This window comes from Conger conger, chromosome 2, assembly GCF_963514075.1.
Source record: "Conger conger chromosome 2, fConCon1.1, whole genome shotgun sequence".
NCBI lineage: Eukaryota > Metazoa > Chordata > Actinopteri > Anguilliformes > Congridae > Conger > Conger conger.
In genome coordinates this window covers 10,909,724-10,928,134 of record NC_083761.1, presented here as the reverse complement: position 1 = coordinate 10,928,134, position 18,411 = coordinate 10,909,724, and the positions used below count along the sequence as shown (strand labels likewise).

The window sequence follows — 18,411 nt, the reverse complement described above, 5'->3', positions numbered from 1 at the left end:
AACAGAGCCGGGGAGTGCTCATTGAGCGGCCTGTTTGCAGATATTGCCTACATACTTCAACTGGTCCCAGAGAATCCTCCATTACACTCCAGTCTCTCAATACAGGGTAATAACAATGCCCCAACGTCCCAAAAAAGCTCTACTTTTGCTAAAAAGCGGAAGTGAAAAGTTGTTGAGCCCGATGTCTTTTCCGAACTCTCGAATTAATGCACTGCTCGGCCAAGGTCTGCCAAGACGAGCTGTTTTGAGGGAAACTTTGAAAGTTAAAATGTAATTAAAATAAAAAAGCGCATTAGTCCCCATTTAAAGATCAGGGCCAGATCCAAGAGCAGGCCGCCTGAACTTACTGATGAAAACATGTCCCCAAACTTAAATCAAGCACCATCATTTTGCGTCCAGATTTCCTCTGGAAATGGCGTCAAAGCTGATATGCAAATGCTCAATGTGACACAAAGCACTGGAGAATTATGGGCCTTGTGGCAGACGGTAGCCACATTTTGCAGGGGCATGGAAACGGTCCAGGGACTGTTTCTGTCCAGAGAAAGGGCCGCTCGATGGATTCCCAGCCAGAGCCGCATGAGTTACGGCAAACGGGCTGGAGGGAGCTCGCTCTCCTTCACGAGGGAAGCAGCAGCGATTACGAGCCAGACAAAGAATTCAAGAAATACTGCCATCAGTTGAAATGGAGTTCATTCAGCAGACCAGAGTGAGGCGAAGGCGCATGTTAAAATTCACAATTTCCACCTCAACTTAAAAGGAGAAGCCCTTACTCTTTAGCGTACTCACTAAAAAAAAAAAAGAAAGAGTGTTTTACAGTCCGTCCCCCGACTCCAAAAAAAACCCAACAGGGACATGCCGTTTCTAGGGGCAACAGGAAATCATTTCAGCAGGAACTGCTCATCAGTGCCAGTGGGGAGGGGAGAATGTGATGGTTCCTCTGATAGCACAGGCCTAGGAGTCTTAAATACTCGGCCATTTCACTCAACTGCCTCAGACTACAGGACATCATCACATAAAGGGCCTTCCTCTTCTCTGACCAACCAAACCACTTTGTTAAACAAGGGGTCTGTATCACAAAGCAGGGTTACGGAGAGAGCTGGATGCACGGAGGAAAATCTGGAACCCTCCGACTGCAACATGGACAAGTAAAAAGAGCTATTCAAAGTTGTACTCAGTGCAGTTATCCAGCGAACTCGCTAATGCTGCTTTGTGATACAGGCCACAGGACATTTATATCAGAAGTTCTAAACAAATCTACATTTTCATTGGTTAGGCTAATAGCCCTTAAACAAAGAATGCTACTGGACTAAACTAAACTCAAGATTGGGCCAATATTGTGTTGTTCCATTTCATCTTTACAGCCAGATGGAAGCAACATGGTCCATTAATAAAAAATGTCTTTAATTAAAAATGTTCAAGAAGAAACTTCATATTTGAAAAACATGTTTCTTTCACAGCTCATGTTGAAGACAAGCTTGCCAATCCAGATCAGCACAAAGCATGAGAGACCTATAACTAATTCTGCATAGTCTTAAAACTTTATTTAAAACTATTGAAAGATCTGGATTTGCATTTCCTGTTTTATTCCGGTAAAGTGACAAGTCATTCCTCCAGTTTAAGACAGAAGCAAAGGTGTTTTTTTTTGTTTTTTTTAACAAGGTGTTGGGACATACAGGACTAAGCAGACAGCAATATGAAGCTCACGCCAGTCATTGCATCACAGTAGAGATGCGGGAACCCTTACAGTGTGGGGGAGGAGGAGGACCATGAACAATGCAGCGGGATAGGAAAGCACCCCGCTGCGTCGGGCCTTCTGCAGGGACACTATTAAAAGCAGCCTGCGTGTCGAACAAAAGGCCGAGGGGGGGGACGTCAGTCGACCCGGGATGGATTCCCGCTGCAACAGGCTAGCCTCGCGGGTCAGGACAAGGGGGTGTCATTCCACTGATCCAAAATTAACCCCCCGGCAACTGTTCGGGACATACGCTGCATCGCCGGGACGCAGCCGCAGAAACCGCCCCGACCGTCGTTCATACTGGGAAGACAGGCAGGTAGGTTTCGTTTCTCTTTTCCGAACCCGCAACGTCGAAGAGGAAGCGAATAACTAATAGAACGATTCAATTTTTTCTCTCTAAGGATACTACTCCCATGGCTCCCACACACTGCACTCGCCAGACGAAAACACTGGATTTGTGGGGACTAGACGGTGTACTTCTGCAGTTTGCTCGACTCTCGGATGCTTCATCTGGGGCTAAATGAAAGTCACCTCACATGCTTCAGTCCTAGTCAGACAGAACTAGTTTTTCTCAAGGGGTTCCCACCGGATACCTTGCCTCCTGTAACCTTCCACACATGAATGTTGCACCCATACAGGTGCACCTTTAGGGAAGTGATGTCACACCCAGGTGGGTCACATTGAAAACGACTTCTAAATAATGAGCGGCAAACCTGAGCCAAGCCATGAAAATGTTAAAAATACAGAGTGCAACATTTCATTTGCAAGGTATTCCATTTACTTTGAGAAAATATAATTAAATTCCAGAAATGTTCTTTTTTTTCATTTTCCCTTTTGCCTTTTCAGCTTGTTTACCAAGACCATGACTTCAAAACAGTGGTCAAGAAGCCGAACAAACTAAACAGTCCCCAGGGGGTGGTTCCAGTCCGGGGCAATGTCTGCAAACCTTCTGGACTGGCAGATTCACATTAGCCTACATTTCATTACATTATTGCGAAGGGCACAGCTACATGTAATGAGTGTGCAGGGGATAGATAGGCCCAGCTGGGGGGGGGGGGGGGGTGTGTGTGTGTGAAAACTATCCCAGTGCGAACAGGCCTAGTGCTTCTGAAAGGGGAGGATAAGAGTATTCTTAGCAGCTAAAAGCCCTGTCCTGCCATGGACATTCTGGAACTCCAATCTGCCCTCTGGGACCTGGAGGAGATCCTTCAGCCCCCTCTGCGTTTCACATCCTGTTTATTTAGTGTCTCTCCGTGTCTCTCACTTAAAGCCCAACCAGTACTTACTTCAAACCAAGATTCCTCTATATGCCTTCACTTCAGCATAAAAGAGTTTTAAAAGATAAACAACAGCAACACCACTCTTTCCAATTAGCGAATATCCTAGTTCAACCAGGATGTTTTAGGCTACATTACACTTTTAATGCTAAAAACAGCATGATGAGATGATGAGATGATGAGAAACAGCAGCAGAACAACCAGACTGAGAAGAGTGGATTGCTGTGGCATATTGTGTCACACACATCTTGCATTCCCCCAGTAACTATTATGTGCGGTACTAATGTAAGCGAAGACACTAATGTTAATTTACGTGCAAGCAACCGTATACAGACAGGGAATGGCTGTTGCAATCAATAAAAATTCCCAACATAGTTATAATTGTGAAGACGTTTGCTACACTTCTCCAGTGACCAAGTCTGAAACTAGATGCTTCAAAGATGTTTTCTTTTTCTTATGACAACATAATGCTTCTATCCAAAGATGTACGACCACTTTACATTTGATTAAGGTAGATATTTTTTCTTAGGACTACACCGTTAAGAGGAATAGTTTAAAAACATTTAAGCAGTTATATCCTGTTATCTCTCAAATAGCAATGCACAGAAAGTCCCCCGTGTGTGGTCTCCTTCAATCCTTCATCGTTTGACTTGAAACATGCACTCAAGTTAGTTACATGAATCAGAACCGTTCCATTAATGCGATGGTTGCGAAAACAGAGTCAGTTCCAAAGGTTGGATCAAGGTCTTTTAAGATGCCCATAGGTTTTAAACTAAAATAGACTCCGGTATTAACTAAGATTCAGTTAAATCAGGAGAGGAATTACAATTTCGGTAACAGCAAGTGGAAGTCCATGTTCATTTTAAGATGAGCACTGATGACAAATGATAACTGCAAGCCTTCAGTTGCCCATCCCCTAACCAAGGAAGGGGCAGGGCATCTTTACAAAGAAAAAACGTCACTCCCTTACTACTTATGGAGCTCGCAAAGTTATTTCCCCTCACAAACTGTCCTTATTAGCCAACTGGAACGCAAAACAATGTGCATCAAAATATCCAAGTGCATATCGTTGCTGGCCAGTAAACAAATGTTTCTACGTATTATAAAAATTGAGGACGTGAGGCAACTGGTCAACTACATGGGGTTAGCGACAGGTAATCAGAGGGTTGCAATTGCAACCACTGAAACTTTTATCTCCACGCACTCACCCTCACGAGGTTGCTAACAGCAGACTGAACTGCTGCCACGGGTCCGGTGAGATCTGGAATCGCTTTACCGTCAACCTCACCTTCTTCATGCATGATCACTAAGTGAGATATCTGCTGAGCCACTGGCTCCAGGATACTCTCTATCGTCTTCGTGTGGAAAACCGGCATGTTGAAAACTTAATTCCGTTCACCAAGAGAGAGAAAAAATGTGGCTACCCGAAGATAGTTTTATGCTATATCTATTTTCTTTTTCAGATATCGAAAAAGTCCGAATGCCTATCCCGGACAATTTCACTTTCAGAGAAAACTACAAGCCTCACTCCTCCTCCGACCGTCTACAGTGAGACTCGACCGTAGTTTAGTAGGGAGTGAGCAACCCAAACGTTGAGAAATTCAATCGCCGCCCTCTAGCCAATAGGGGAACTCTCTTTCGCATGGAAACGCGGAGCTGATTGGTGCGCGTCAGCGCTACTCTCATTCCCGGGTACCTCGCCCTACCTTTCATTCGAGTTTGCTAGAGAAGTGAGCTCTTCCCAAATTACGTAATGCATTCTCATGCCCTAAAAAGGAAAATATTGGACCTGCTGTTGGGAAGTGAGGATTCCAGTGAGCAAAGAGGAACAAACTGATTTGCAGTGACGCACACTTTTTGACAGAAACAAGTGCGGCAATTGAGGCTGTGACTCCAGGCGAATAGAGAGTGTAGTTAGCTTTTAAGTTAAATCACTGCATATACGGATATAGCTTTGAAGCTATAAGAACAAAGGCATGGCAGATGTAGGGAATAACTTTCCCCAGTATCTTAATACGCTTTAAATGACAGGGTGAGAATTTTTAAACATGGCAGGACAAATAATATGATTACAGTAGTCTACTTAAACAGGCTTCATCTGTTGTTATAGCCTAAATGCGATATAGTCTACAATATCGTCACAATTAGTTTTCCTCAAATGCACTCGATTCTATCAAAATATAGCAGATCCAACACAAAGACATCCTCAGATGATTTCACTCTTAAATTATTTCAGTATGAAATGTCTGTATTTGTATGAATAAATAGAGAGTGCCCATTTCTTCCGATTAAGAGTAGGACCGTAGATTCAGTAACACATGAATGTAGGCGAGAACTTGTCTTATGCCAAGATGAGTGTGTGTTGTGCGCGGGCACACATACTCCTTGCTTCTCTCTGCAATCCCTTATTTGCAAACACGATGATTTCCATCAGCGTAACTTCCAAAGAACCACTGAAACATGACACACTGGCTGTGTGCATAAGTCCCAGGTGCAAGTGCCTCTGCGTGTCTCAGTCAAGGCCATGTTTAAACAAGGAACAGCCATGGATTCTGTTACAGTTACAGTAAATGCAAGCTTGTATTTAGGATATAGGCTGACCTGGACTGAACTGAACATGTGAGAAAGTGACTCATGCATTTTTGAAAAATCTATACTGCAATGTCAACTTGCTGTTTCCGTTAAAATGAGTGATGGGTGACAGATATTGAGTTAAAATGCATTAGCATTCAAACCCTCTGATCCTGAAGGCATTGCTATTGAAGATATACTTTATTGAACCCTGTTGGGCAATTTTTCCTCTGTATTTGACCCATCCTAGTTGCTTTGGAGCAGTGGACAGCTGCCATGTGCCACCCAGGGAGCAATATGGGGTGAAAGCCTCATTCAAATGGTCCAACATCTGTGCAGATTGTGGCTACACCGGGGCTTGAACCACCAACCTTCCGGGTCCCACTCATGTACCTTAGCCACTACGTCACAGGCAGCCCGGAACACAACATTCCCATAGTTGAACCCGGGCCACCTGGGTGAAAATCAGGAATACTAACTGCTAGAGGTCATGAAGATTGAGTCCAATGCCTTAACCACTCTGCATCTTGGTACTGGGGGGGGCTCTTTTGGTCTGAAGAGGTGGTAGATAGGGTGTTGGGGCGTGGTGTAAGTCTGGTGTTCATCTCGAAAGAGAAAGTGTCACCTATCACCCAACAGAGTTTTTCTTCTCTTGATTGACACGACAGATTCTTTAGTAATATGCTCAATTAGAGTATGAGGGGATTTGGCGGCTACTGTAAAAGTGTGTTGCTTCTATTGTGTGACTTACTGTAGTAGTAAAAGTCGGCGCTCAGATGATCTACCATTTTGGCAGTTGCGGGGGTGTGATGAGTCGCCCTATTATGACCTTACGTCCAATTATGGAAAAAGCGCAGCTTCTCTCTGACTGAACATGTGGTTATGCCAGTCCCAGATCTCCGGCCAGAGGAGAATCAGTGCAGCAGCAAGGGAAGCAGAGCCGTATTCTGTTGTGTGAGAAGCAGAAAAAGATTACAGCCTTGGTGCTGAAAGTTTCACTATTAAATACATAATAATGTACGTATTTACTGCAGGAACTACTAGTTGGAAGGCAATGGCGAAAACATTGTGAACTTGCTCAAATGGATGCCTTGATTTTTAAACGGATGCCTTGACTTTTGTTTTGTTACAGTTTATCTGTTCCTGAATTTACGTTTCATTTTCGTTTCATTTTTATATAGCATGTCCCATAGCAACCCTGTGTCCACAAGTTAATAGTGTGAAAGTGAAAGCATGACGTGTGGGACAATGCTCCGTAAAAATACCACGATGCCTGCAGTACCACTGACTTACAGTGCCATTTAATCATTTTCTCAATTCTTAACAAATTCCGCCCGCAATATTGAGATGGCCTGTCTGCGCCAAGAGCCTGAAAAGAGTACTAAATATTTCAGATTCCTTTCCCCCCCCAAAACTCTGAAATAATAACACTGGCAGAAAAAAAATCCTCCTAACCAGACCAAAGTGGAATTCACATCGCTTCTCTCAAGAGATTACAATGTAGCAGCCCTATTCCAAATAAGGAAGAGTTCAAAAAGAAAGAATTGAGGCAGTCTTTCTGTAGGAATGTTTTTGTAAACACTGGGGGCCTGGTGGAGTACTTCTGTTGTAGCACTTCATTGTAAATGATGTGATTTTTCAAAATATGCAAATGTACTATTTTAAGCGTGTCGAGACGTCCTCACCACACTTCCTAAAAATGGATCCTCAAAATATCCTCCTGCATATTGAAGTGTGTGTGTACCAGTTTTTCCCAATTGATTACAAATTTGCCATTTTCTCTTCAGTTTATTTCTGGTACATTGAAGGGCGTAACAAAAAAAAAAAAAAAGAAGAAGATATTTTTTAAATCTATGTTCTCTTTTGAGCACTTAAAATGTATATTGCTTTTTAGAATTTCAAACATTTATGGGAATTGAGATTAAACATATTTACGCTCTCTAGGAACATTATTGGGATACGAAACATACAAAGATACAGACCACTGTAACAGGCTCAGACTGGAAGCCCTTTCTCTAACCGATATAATGCTAGTGTCCCTCCCACATCACGAGACCATAACCATAAAAAGGGAACTTCTGGCTGGAGTGAAGCTGATGAAAGTCTACATTGCCTTTCAGTGATCTTGTGGCCGGGCTTATATGGTTTTCCAAAAGTGAAAACCTAGTGAAAAAGTGAAAATCTTATTGACAGGCCTTTTAACTTTTTTGGCTGTCTAAATCATAGTTTTGTTTCAAACAAGATAAGTTAAATATTAATGCTTTCCCTACTGTGTGTCAAAGAACATGAAAAATATATATTCACAGAACGGGTTGTGTTGTGTTGAAGCTTCACAGAAAATAAGCTTGGAATATATTTCTCTGTAATACAATGCATTTTGATCCAATTGTACGGTAGAGGCTGTTTCTATCTGCATGTGGCAGTGCGGCTGTGACATTGTAGGTCTCAAAGACATTCTGGCACCAGGATGGAGGAGAATTCTGTGCACGTTTTGAAGTGACGCCCTGGGCCATGCCACCCGAGACAGCTGTAGCAGCCACGCTTGTAGAATGCAAATGAGAAGATGCACGCTAAGGCGCTCTGTGTGGGGGATTGGTAAGCCAACACTTTTCACCTGTTCTTCGTCCAGTAATAGCGCTGGTCGACTCAAAAAATGAACTTGCATCTGCAGAGATAACAAAACTCACCTGTCTAAAGTGGCCTGAATGATCCCAGGCCGTGGTTGGTCTCGTGCCTTAAAAGAGAAAGAATTACAGTATTTATAATATACAAGCATTATGAAATTAACCTTAATTTGAGGGCAAACGACATGATGACTGTCTAGTACAGGTAATTCAAGGTGTGGTTAGTCTGTGAACAGAACACACTGCATGTCTTACACCTCTTTCAACATGACTTTATACACACACACACACACACACTGATCAGTCTGCTCAAACACTGAAGGCTTGCTGCTGCTGTTTGCCCTTGTCTAATAGCTCTGAGCTAACAGCTCCTTCTGACCTTCTCGGAGGGACTCTGGAATGTTTACTGTGCCGGTCCAAGGTGGGTGGTCACACAGCTGGTCTCAGGAATCTCATCTTTATCCATTTTAGAGCCTGATATGTGTTGCAGAATTATTAATAGTGATGGAACACAGAACTAGTCAGATATTTCTTACACCATGTTCTATGCTGGGATGTTAGCTGCAATACCATAGATGTCATTCCCCTGGAGAATGTATGAAGACATAATTTCACCCAATCACAACTGAGACTGTCAAGTTCTTTGAAATGTTGCATTCTAAAGATGCCCACATTCAACATCTCTCTCTGAACACATTTCAGATAGAGGAACACGAGAAGTCTCTGTTCCTTTAACTGTTCCCAGTTTTGAAATTTGGTTTGCACGTACTTTATGCAAATGCAATGGACACCTACTCTATTCACCCCAGAACACATTTTTCAAAATTGTGCAGAAGGTGGAGCCAGGCTGAAACGAGTGCAATTACTCTTGAAAGATTTTAAATACTGACTTATTTCTGGTGGCTTGCTTTTCTTGCTGTGTTTAAAATAAGCAAATAGCGCCCCCTTTTTGCCCAATATATTACATACAACACAAAGAAAGATGATGGATTTTACACAAGACTGGAGAAGTCACACTATCATTGCATTACATTACATTAGTGACATTTGGCAGATACTCTTATTCGGAGCGACGTACAACAAAGTGCAAAGTGCATACGCATAACCAGGGATAAGTATGTTGAAATATTTTTCACCATACTTTTTTTGGGGAACATCATGAATCAAATAAATAAAAATCTCACTGCCAGCAGTTGTTTGCATACAGTAATATATGCAAACAATATATATTGTACAAGCTATACATATGATACAAGCAGTATTATATGTATATACTACAGCTTGAACCCTGGGGTCATTCCAGTTATATTTCCATTTGAATAAATAATTAACGATTCTGTGTCTTATGTTACGCATTGGACATTCCGTGGCTGGTGAAATGAAGAAAATATTAGCTCCTGAGTGGTATATGTGGATGAGGTATTTGTTCTTAGTGAAGTGATGCTCCAGCCCAGTCCTAACACGGCCACAGTCTCATCCATGGTGAAAGGATTTATTTTCATAGGGTGTGTGTGCCTGTGTCTCTACCAGGATGGCCGAGTGGTTAAGGCGTTGGACTTAAGATCCAATGGGTGTATGCCCACGTGGGTTCGAACCCCACTCCTGGTAATCTCTTTATGACTTCCCATATGGTCTAAGGCAGCGCTCCCCAACTCCACATCCTGTGGGCCGCAGTGTTTGCAGGCATTTGCTTCAACCTTCCGCTAGACCACCTAATTTCTCTAATTCCATTATTTGACCCAACCACGTAAAATAAGTAGTGAAGTCAGGTGGTGTCGTGCACACATGAAGCAAATGCCTGGAGGTGGAGTTCATTAGCACTGGTCTAGAATGACTGCTTTTCTCCCAGGCGGCCTCGGTTCGACTCCTGGTTTGGGAGTGGGAAGGACACTTTTTGGGCGACCTGTAGCGTAGTGATTAAGGTACATGACCGGCACACGCAAGGTTGGTAGTTCTAATCCCAGTGTAGCCACAATAAGATCCGCACAGCCGTTGGACCCTTCAGCAAGGCCCTTAACCCTCCCCTGGAGCAGTGCTCCAGGGGAGGATTGTCTCTTGCTTAATCTAATCAACTGTATGTCGCTCTGGATAAGAGCGTCTGCCAAATGCCAATAATGTAAAGTCTTCCAAATCTGGGAGAAAAACCAGAAAATTAAAGATAAAAAACTTCTCACATCACATCAGTAATGTTATTTAAAGTTGAAGACAAAAAAAGCACAACAGATGAAGTCTCTATCCAGTGCTTTAGGCACATGTCTCTAAACCCCAAATCGTTTTTGAAGATGATTTTTTTCCCTTTCATTTTAGAACAGCTGTCCTATTCTGAATAATTACCTCTGAGAAAATGGATTTGATTACGCATAAAATTAGACCAACTGGAAAAAGCCTGGTGGATGCAGAGGGAACCTCCAGTGAAAGATACGACAACGCAGCTGCATGATTCAGATGGGGTCCTACAGATTGACTCATACCCCCAGGCCTTTGCCTGAAATCTCCATTGTATTAAGTCACTGCTGGCCTTCCGGTAGCTGGGATAATATTTCCATCCTGCCGGACTTAATTCCTGTGATAGCTGATCTGTTACCCTCTTCTCCTCCCTCACACGGTTCCCATGACATAACCATCAAAACAAAAATGTCAGGGCAGCTGCTGCCCGGGGGCCTCCGGCCGAGGGTTTCCACTAATCCTGGGTTCCTGACGACAGAGTCACAACTGCGGTCAGGAATTCCCTGTCAGACAGTCGACTGCAGCGTTTCACCTCCCTGTAGCCCATACTCCCACCCCTCCCACTCCTCCCACCTCCTTCCTCTTCACACCACTGATTCAACACTGGAACCAATGTGGAAGCCAGTGCCCCCTCATACTGAATAAGTGAATGAATATGGTTCACTATTCAGACCAGTGTGTCAATTTCCCCAACGGAAAAACAAGGTGGGAAATATTTCCCGGGGTGACTGTTTTTCCTCCTGTGGGTGGTTAAATGAAAACCACATGAAGGATTATGGGAAACTATGGAAAGGGCTTTTGTCAGGAATTGTCACTACTACTGTCTGGTCTGGCTCCGCGGTGGTGGAACAAACTCCCCGTGGAGGTCAGAACAGCAGAATCTCTTGCCATCTTCAAGAGCAGACTGAAGATTACATTACATTACATTACATTACATGGCATTTAGCAGACGCTCTTATCCAGAGCGATGTACAACAAAGTGCAAATCACAAGAACACAAGAACAAGTGCAAAGAGGACCTGAGAGGACAGTACAGTTCCAAGTCCTAGTGTAAACATACAGAAAATCAGTACCCTTGAAGAGTACAATCAACTTTCAAACTAGCATACCACAGTTGGCAGGTAGAATACAACAGCCAATAAAAACAACAATACCTATACAAGTAACAATATCTATACATAAGTGCCATTACAGTCTAAGGCTAATCATGGTGATTGTGAGTTGGGGAGGGAAAGGTGTAACCTGAAGAGATGGGTCTTCAGACTGCGCTTGAAGGAGGTCAGAGACTCTGCCGTTCATCCACCGGGAGGTCATTCCACCACCGTGGGACCAGGACAGACAGCAGTCGTGAGCGAGAAGTGCAGGTGTGGCAAGCGGGAGGCGCCAGGCGGCACGAAGTGGCAGAACCGAGGGGTCTTGTTGGTGTATAGGTCTTGATAAGGGATTGAATATATACAGGGGCTGATCCTTTAACTGCCTGGTATGCAAGCACCAAAGTTTTTAATTTGATGCGAGCCATAACAGGCAGCCAGTGGAGGTTGCTGAGCAGGGAAGTGACATGTGAATGTCTGGGAACATTGAATACCAGATGGGCTGCAGCATTCTGGATCAGTTGTAGATGCACCTGTTCAAGCTGCACCTCTTCCCATCCCTCCCTACCTCCCTGTAAACCTTAACTGTCTTTACCTGTGTTATTTACTTGTGTTTTAGGACGATACAGTTGCTAGTTTTGTTTGGCTAGGTAAGCGGTATATTCATACATTTGCCTGTTGCGGTATTTCTATTTAACCTTAAGATAAATGGCTCCCTCCCTGAATGACTTAAATGACTTGATTTAATTAAATAATGGCCTTTATTTACTGTTTTGAAGTTAAAATGCCATGAAATGATATCTGACTTAATACACTTCTGAAAAATCTCAAGTTAAATAAATGAAATGAGACATATTAAATGTTTTAACAACACAAACTTTATTGAACCTTAAAAAGAGCATATACAAGAACAATACAATCACAGAACATGACGTTGCATGACACAAATTAAGCTTTCACACAGAGAGAAATGGATAGATGCTCAGCACATCTACGGGTATATGATATTTTACATATATTACAACTGTAAGAATCATTCTAGTATAAAACATACAATGTACATGGCATTGACAATAACCATTTATTTTTGCTGATAAAAATACATCTCTGTATTGCTGAAGTCTACAAAACAATACTGGAAAATACTATTATATTTGCACAGCAAATACCCTCTATAACAAACTGCATGGTGCTACTTCAGTCATGTGACCCAGCACTGCTCCCAGTATCCCCGAATCTGTGCAGGTAAAATGAAGCAGCTGAATGCGGCCCTCATTGTTGGGGAATACATTTCAATATGCAGTATTCACAAGTAATGAAAGAAGAGAAAAGAATGACTGAAAGTTGACTACACTTTGTTGGGGACAATCCCTGCTGGAACAATGTGGGGTCAAGGGCCTTACTCAAGGGCCCCACAGCTGCACTGATCTTATTATGGGGATTGAACCACAAACCTTCCGGGTCCCAGTCACGCAGCTTAGCCACTCGGCCATAGACTGAATGTCTTAAAAATATATTAAACAATCAGAATTTTTATTGTTATTGATTTTTCATTTCCTGAGTCTTGTGAAATATTAAACTTCACTAAAGTAAAAAGTATGACAACAAAACACTTATCCCTTGACGTTGTGTCATAAACTATTGTAGGCAAAGGTAGGCAAATTGCCTCCAGTACGACATTTCTTGTGCGTAAATGTTAACATTTTATTACAAACACAATTCGTTCATTTTCATGTGCTCACTATTTTTTCAGAATCATTTAAAAAATAATTTATGGCAGAATATTCTCAGGCATCATGAAACAATGCAAACACCACCATTAACGTACAGTCCTTCCCATGTTTGGTACTGTTACTCAAAAGTCAATTACTGTAAATTGCTTGTTCAGAGGGATTATCAATAGCTCTGTTGCCATGATAAAGCTGGATCTATCTGTGCCTTAAACAGCAGGACTGCATCGTTCCTGTGGTCAGGTGTGTGGGTGGAGGGTCACTTCTGTGGATACATGGACCCGGCAGCGAGGGAGGGCGAACCCGTCTTTTTCCCAATCCAGCGGTTGTAGTTGGTGACCCTGGTGTAGACGCCCGGCCGGAATTCCTGGGAGCATCCCTCCCCCCAGCTGATGATTCCGAACAGGAACAGGCGGTTGTTCACCTCGCACACCAAGGGCCCTCCGGAATCTCCCTGTGGGGCCACATGGCAGAAGGACCATCAGAACATGGGACACTGCAATGTGTATGACCAATTCACAATGTGTAGCTCTTTAATATATCAAATTATATGTGTACATTTTTATGAAATGATCTCCTGGTTTCACAAAAAAAATGGTTAGACTGGAGTAAAAATAATTTTATAGAATGATTAGAACTTCCAATGTGTGTCAATAAAGAACATTCAATGCAATGTTTTCTCTCTCACTGTAGTTCCAGTAATGTTAATTACTGTGATGTTAATAACATTCTCTTTATAAATATTTGCAGTGCGGGAGGTAGCATTTGAGGCAGAACTTTCAGATAACCGTAAGCATGTCGTACCTTGCAGGAGTCTGTTTTCCAATCAGGACTGCCAGCACAGAACATATTGTGTGTCACCATCTTGCCATAGTAGTCGCTGCGTGTGCAGACATCCTGGGACAAGAGGCTCACCCTCGCCTCTCTCAGGTATTGTGAGTGATGCCAGATCCCTGCAAGGGGAAAAGGTAAAAATTTGACGTGAACGTGTGTCTCAGTGGAGTCTTGTTCCTTTTGGTAGCTCCTATAGGCAGGGCGACAGGGTGAAATTATATTATATACTATTATATGAAATGAAATTATATTATTCCTTTATTCCTGGGCTGAGGAAAATAATATTTACCACAAGTTCACAGACTATTGCCCCCCCACCCCCCTGGTTGCCCCCATACAGCAGTAAACAGCACCTTTACCTTCCTGCTCTTTCCCGTACCCAGAGATTTCACAGGAGGCCCCTGCAGGGAGCATCTGATTGGCTGGCGGGAGGCAGACTGTCCTCACAGTTCCAGACTCTTCCGCACACCCACCATCATTTCCCATTATCTTCAGCAGGGCTGGAAAACACCAGCAAAGTGACACAAAGTGACTATTTATTATCCTTCTTCAAGGTGATTAACGTCATTAATCTTTTTCATATTGCCCATATACTGTAATTAGATGGAAATGTATAGAAACAATTTCTAAACAATTGGGGTGAAGAGCTTTAGCTTGTAGTGTAGAACAGAATACTTTCTACTGGAAAACAATAGGACTAGGAGTGATGCCTGATGCCTGAACTCCCTTCCTCCCTAGTTTATAGAGTAGATAAGGTATGTATATCATAGTTTTCAGGAATACATATTTTTTTTACAATATGTTTTCATTGCTTTCATTCTGCTTCAATGCATATGCTCTGTAAAGGACTACAAAAGGAAATCTAACCGATATCATTGTTGAAGTTTCCCTCACTGTTGTCGAACCCGTAGTGAATAATCAATTCTTCCACGTGGAATTTCTGTTCACTCTTGTAGTCAGTCTCATTGATGGCCTTCTTTCCCAGAAAGACAGACAGGCGATGAAGTTTGGTCTTTGTACTGTCACAAAACAAGCAAGAACAAAAAAACACTTCGTAAGGCCAGGGCATACAGAATAGGCCAACTCACAGAGGAAAACGCATACAGTATTCTCTGATGGGAGTAAGAATCACAAGGTAGTCTCAAGGTCATTGCGGTACGGATATGTGGGCGGCCTGTAGCATAGTGGTTAAGGAAAATGACTGGGACACGCAAGGTCGGTGGTTCTAATCCCGGTGTAGCCACAATAAGATCCGCACAGCTGTTGGGCCCTTGAGCAAGGCCCTTAACCCTGCATTGCTCCAGTGGAGGATTGTCTCCTGATAAGTCTAATCAACTGTACATCGCTCTGGATAAGAGCGTCTGCCAAATGCCAATAATCTAATGATGTAATCTGTTCATAACTGAGATGAACTCAACAGTCAGCTGAGATTCGATAGCCAATGGCATGGTAAAATGGAGTGTAGCGTCTGTTCACGTGGAGGTCTTTACCTGTCAGGGAAGCAGTGGGCTGCGGTGACCACCCAGCAGGAGGAGATGAGGCTGCCTCCACACTTAAACATGCTCTCTCCACCTCGACCTCTCCAGAAGATGGACGCCATCCACGGGTGAGACTCTACCACGGCAAGCTTTCCCCCCACGATCTTCAGCAGTTTCCTGGGCCTTTCTCCACATCTGGATTCTGTCGGAAACAAGCACGGACACTGACCTCTTAAAAAAAAAAAACGGCCATTTTCACAGCTGAAAATACCCAGAAAGTAATAATTCTCCCATGGAATGTCTCGAAATGTAGGCAAACTGATGTAACAGATGTGTTTCAGTTTGAGAGAAGACCTTTTTATGGCACCAGTGAAAATGTTTTCTATTGTCACACATTGTCTCATCTCCTCTGGAACCACTTTTGACAACTTGATTTCCATACAATGGTGCCTACCTCAACTGGGATAACTATGTGTTAGCTCATAAGGTTCCCTATGAAATTGCAAAATTAGACCAAAATGTTATTTAATGTGATAGACTACATTAAAAGGTCTACAAAAGGCAAAGTTCCTTTCCTTTGTAGAAGGGTAAAATAGTAACCAACCTGATTCTGTCCTGCTTGGTTTGTGTAGACTTTGTGGACCATAAAAACCTGCAAGAAGGCAGAGAAAGGTTTCATTTATCAATGTTTTCCTTCAATGTGACTTATTAAGCATATAATAATGTCTTCAGATTACACTCACATTTAATGTCACTCAACATTGTTCATATCCAGCCCAAAACAACCACATTATTTCCTATTACACCCAAATGTGAATTTTAAATAAAATGACTCTCTATGCTAGCTTTCAGGAGAGAAAATAACTATTTATTAAATTATTATTATTTTAAAAAATAGTGCTGAATTCATCACCAGTTGATGGACTTATTGGTAACCTATCAAGTGCAACTGAAGACTGTCCATGTTACTGGAACATATTCCACAGTCCTAGCTGTGGAAGGTGCAGTCTAGAGCTAGCATGGCCTATGGTTTTGTTCTTCACTGTCATTCATGTGAAATCTTGTGCGGTGATCGGCCCTTTGATTTCAGTCCTTTTGGTTTGCAGTACCTGAGTAAACACTGGAATGTATAGAGCGTGGTCTCCGATTCAGCTCATCCTGTGAAGAGCAACAATATCGTCAAGAAAAAAATAAATAGTGGCAGACATATTTTGTAAAAATAATGCACGTTGTGTTGAATAAACTATGGGAAGTTAAAGAATTAAAGAATTTGTCTCCAGTTACATAAAAGCTGTTTTTTGAGGAAGATGAAGTGTCAAGTGCATCCAGTCTACAAGTTAAGACATTGTGATAATGATATAAATATTATATTTTATTCAAATTCAATTGTATTCAATATTATTTTAAACATGCTTTTTCTAGACAAAATATTCCTCCGTACCAATTTAAGGGAATAGATGATTGCCACAAGTGCTGATAGAATGAGTAACAGTTTCATCCTGCTTTATGGAATTTCTGAAAAGGAACAAGCAGAAAAACGACCAAAAATTCAAGCCTTAAATAAAGTGCATGAACTTAAAGTCTTACATACGTATAACAATTCTGAATTCTGTACTGTGAATTAAGGTCTGTATAGCTTACTTTCTCAGACTAACTACATATTTACCTGAACAGTAGGCCTAATTTCAAATTTAACTTCAATACTTAAAACAGATACAGTTTAAATTGAATCTGCTTGATAGGGCCAGGTTCAACACTAAGTTGTATTACTTATGAAACCTCTTAATTTGTCATCCACTTGGAAAATTTAAGAAATAAAGTAATTTTTCCTGAGCATGCAAAATAAAATCCTTAGCAACACATAACAAAAAATTTGTCACACCTTTCCAGCCTAGATCCCTGAACTGTTGTAGATTTTGGTCTGCTGCATGTGACCTCAACACAATGAAGGCAGTAAACAGGCTTTTGTTACGCAAATTGAGTTCCTTTAGATAGGTTGAGAAGCTTACCTTTTTATAGAGCTCAGGGTTCAGAGATGATCCTTGCAGCTTGCTTTGCACTTCAATTCGAGCGCTTGTATGGTCCCTGTTCTGGAGCAGGGGCAATTCCTTATAAACATTGGCAAGAGGTGTGATTGGCTGATGGGAGGGCCTGTGATTTGTGTGGGACATATGCATGGAGCTGGGACTGCAGGGAAGCAGAAACCTGATCTATGATTCATACTCACAAAAACACCGCCCCCTCCAGTATATTACATTCATACGGGGAAGGAAACTCGCCTTAAAAGGAAAATATATCCTTTCGGGCACCAAACCCACTGACCTGATATTCTCCCTCCATGGATATAAATATATGAGATATATGTTTATTTTCTTATTTATAAGGTTCTACTACAGCTGCCACTACTGTTACTACAACAACCAGTACTACTACAAATAATGTGCGTCTGAATCAAGCATTGTTCATCTACCAAAGGCGGACAGTTAAGCGTATGGTTTCTTATTTAGTTTTCTAATCTCCACCCTAGCTCCCCAGTGATGGAATGATCTACCCATCCCCATAAGAACTGCTCACTCGCTGCCGATTTTCCACTGCAGTCTGAAGACTCATCTCTTCATGCTGTACCTTGAGTCCCCTAACCTATTGTCACTTGTTTTTCACCTGTCTATCTTTACCCCTATATCCCTTGTATTTTTTACCTTAACCGAGGACTTTGTAGTTCCCGGTACTGTAATTTCTCAAATTGTAGTTGTCTTTGTATATATAAATAATAATAATTTCCCAGAGCCACCATAACTCATACACACCCTTGGTGCTCAGTCATATCCTGATTAATGACAAGCCA

The 18,411-nt window shown here is 42.2% G+C and overlaps 2 protein-coding genes and 1 non-coding gene across 5 annotated transcripts in view; 1 reads left to right on the top strand and 2 right to left on the bottom strand.

Moving 5' to 3' along the window:
* The window catches only part of LOC133121582 (vinculin), a 45,311-nt gene extending 40,745 nt beyond the window's left edge, over positions 1 to 4,566 (bottom strand). For both annotated transcript variants that reach the window (XM_061230861.1, XM_061230860.1), the window contains exon 1: positions 4,221 to 4,566. In XM_061230861.1, the coding sequence (XP_061086845.1) occupies positions 4,221 to 4,388 (168 nt within the window). In that variant the 5' untranslated portion in view covers positions 4,389 to 4,566. The remainder of the gene's footprint in view (positions 1 to 4,220) is intronic.
* A 5,166-nt stretch (positions 4,567 to 9,732) lies between these two features.
* trnal-uaa (transfer RNA leucine (anticodon UAA)) lies at positions 9,733 to 9,815 on the top strand. Its single transcript has one exon. It is a non-coding gene; the product is annotated as a tRNA-Leu (tRNA).
* Positions 9,816 to 12,466: 2,651 nt separating this feature from the next.
* On the bottom strand, positions 12,467 to 17,644 carry LOC133122708 (urokinase-type plasminogen activator-like). 2 transcript variants are annotated; one of them, XM_061232827.1, is made up of 9 exons: positions 17,576 to 17,644; positions 17,008 to 17,081; positions 16,676 to 16,724; positions 16,171 to 16,218; positions 15,579 to 15,768; positions 14,956 to 15,107; positions 14,448 to 14,588; positions 14,059 to 14,207; positions 12,467 to 13,708 (listed from the first exon to the last, which is right to left on the bottom strand). In XM_061232827.1, exons 2-9 carry the CDS (start codon positions 17,062 to 17,064, stop codon positions 13,514 to 13,516), a joined length of 981 nt encoding a protein of 326 aa, XP_061088811.1. In that variant the 5' UTR covers positions 17,065 to 17,081; positions 17,576 to 17,644; the 3' UTR covers positions 12,467 to 13,513. The 2 variants fall into 2 exon arrangements, with proteins under 2 accessions (XP_061088811.1, XP_061088812.1); XM_061232828.1 differs by having other exon boundaries at positions 13,696 to 13,750.
* Positions 17,645 to 18,411: the final 767 nt, after the last annotated feature.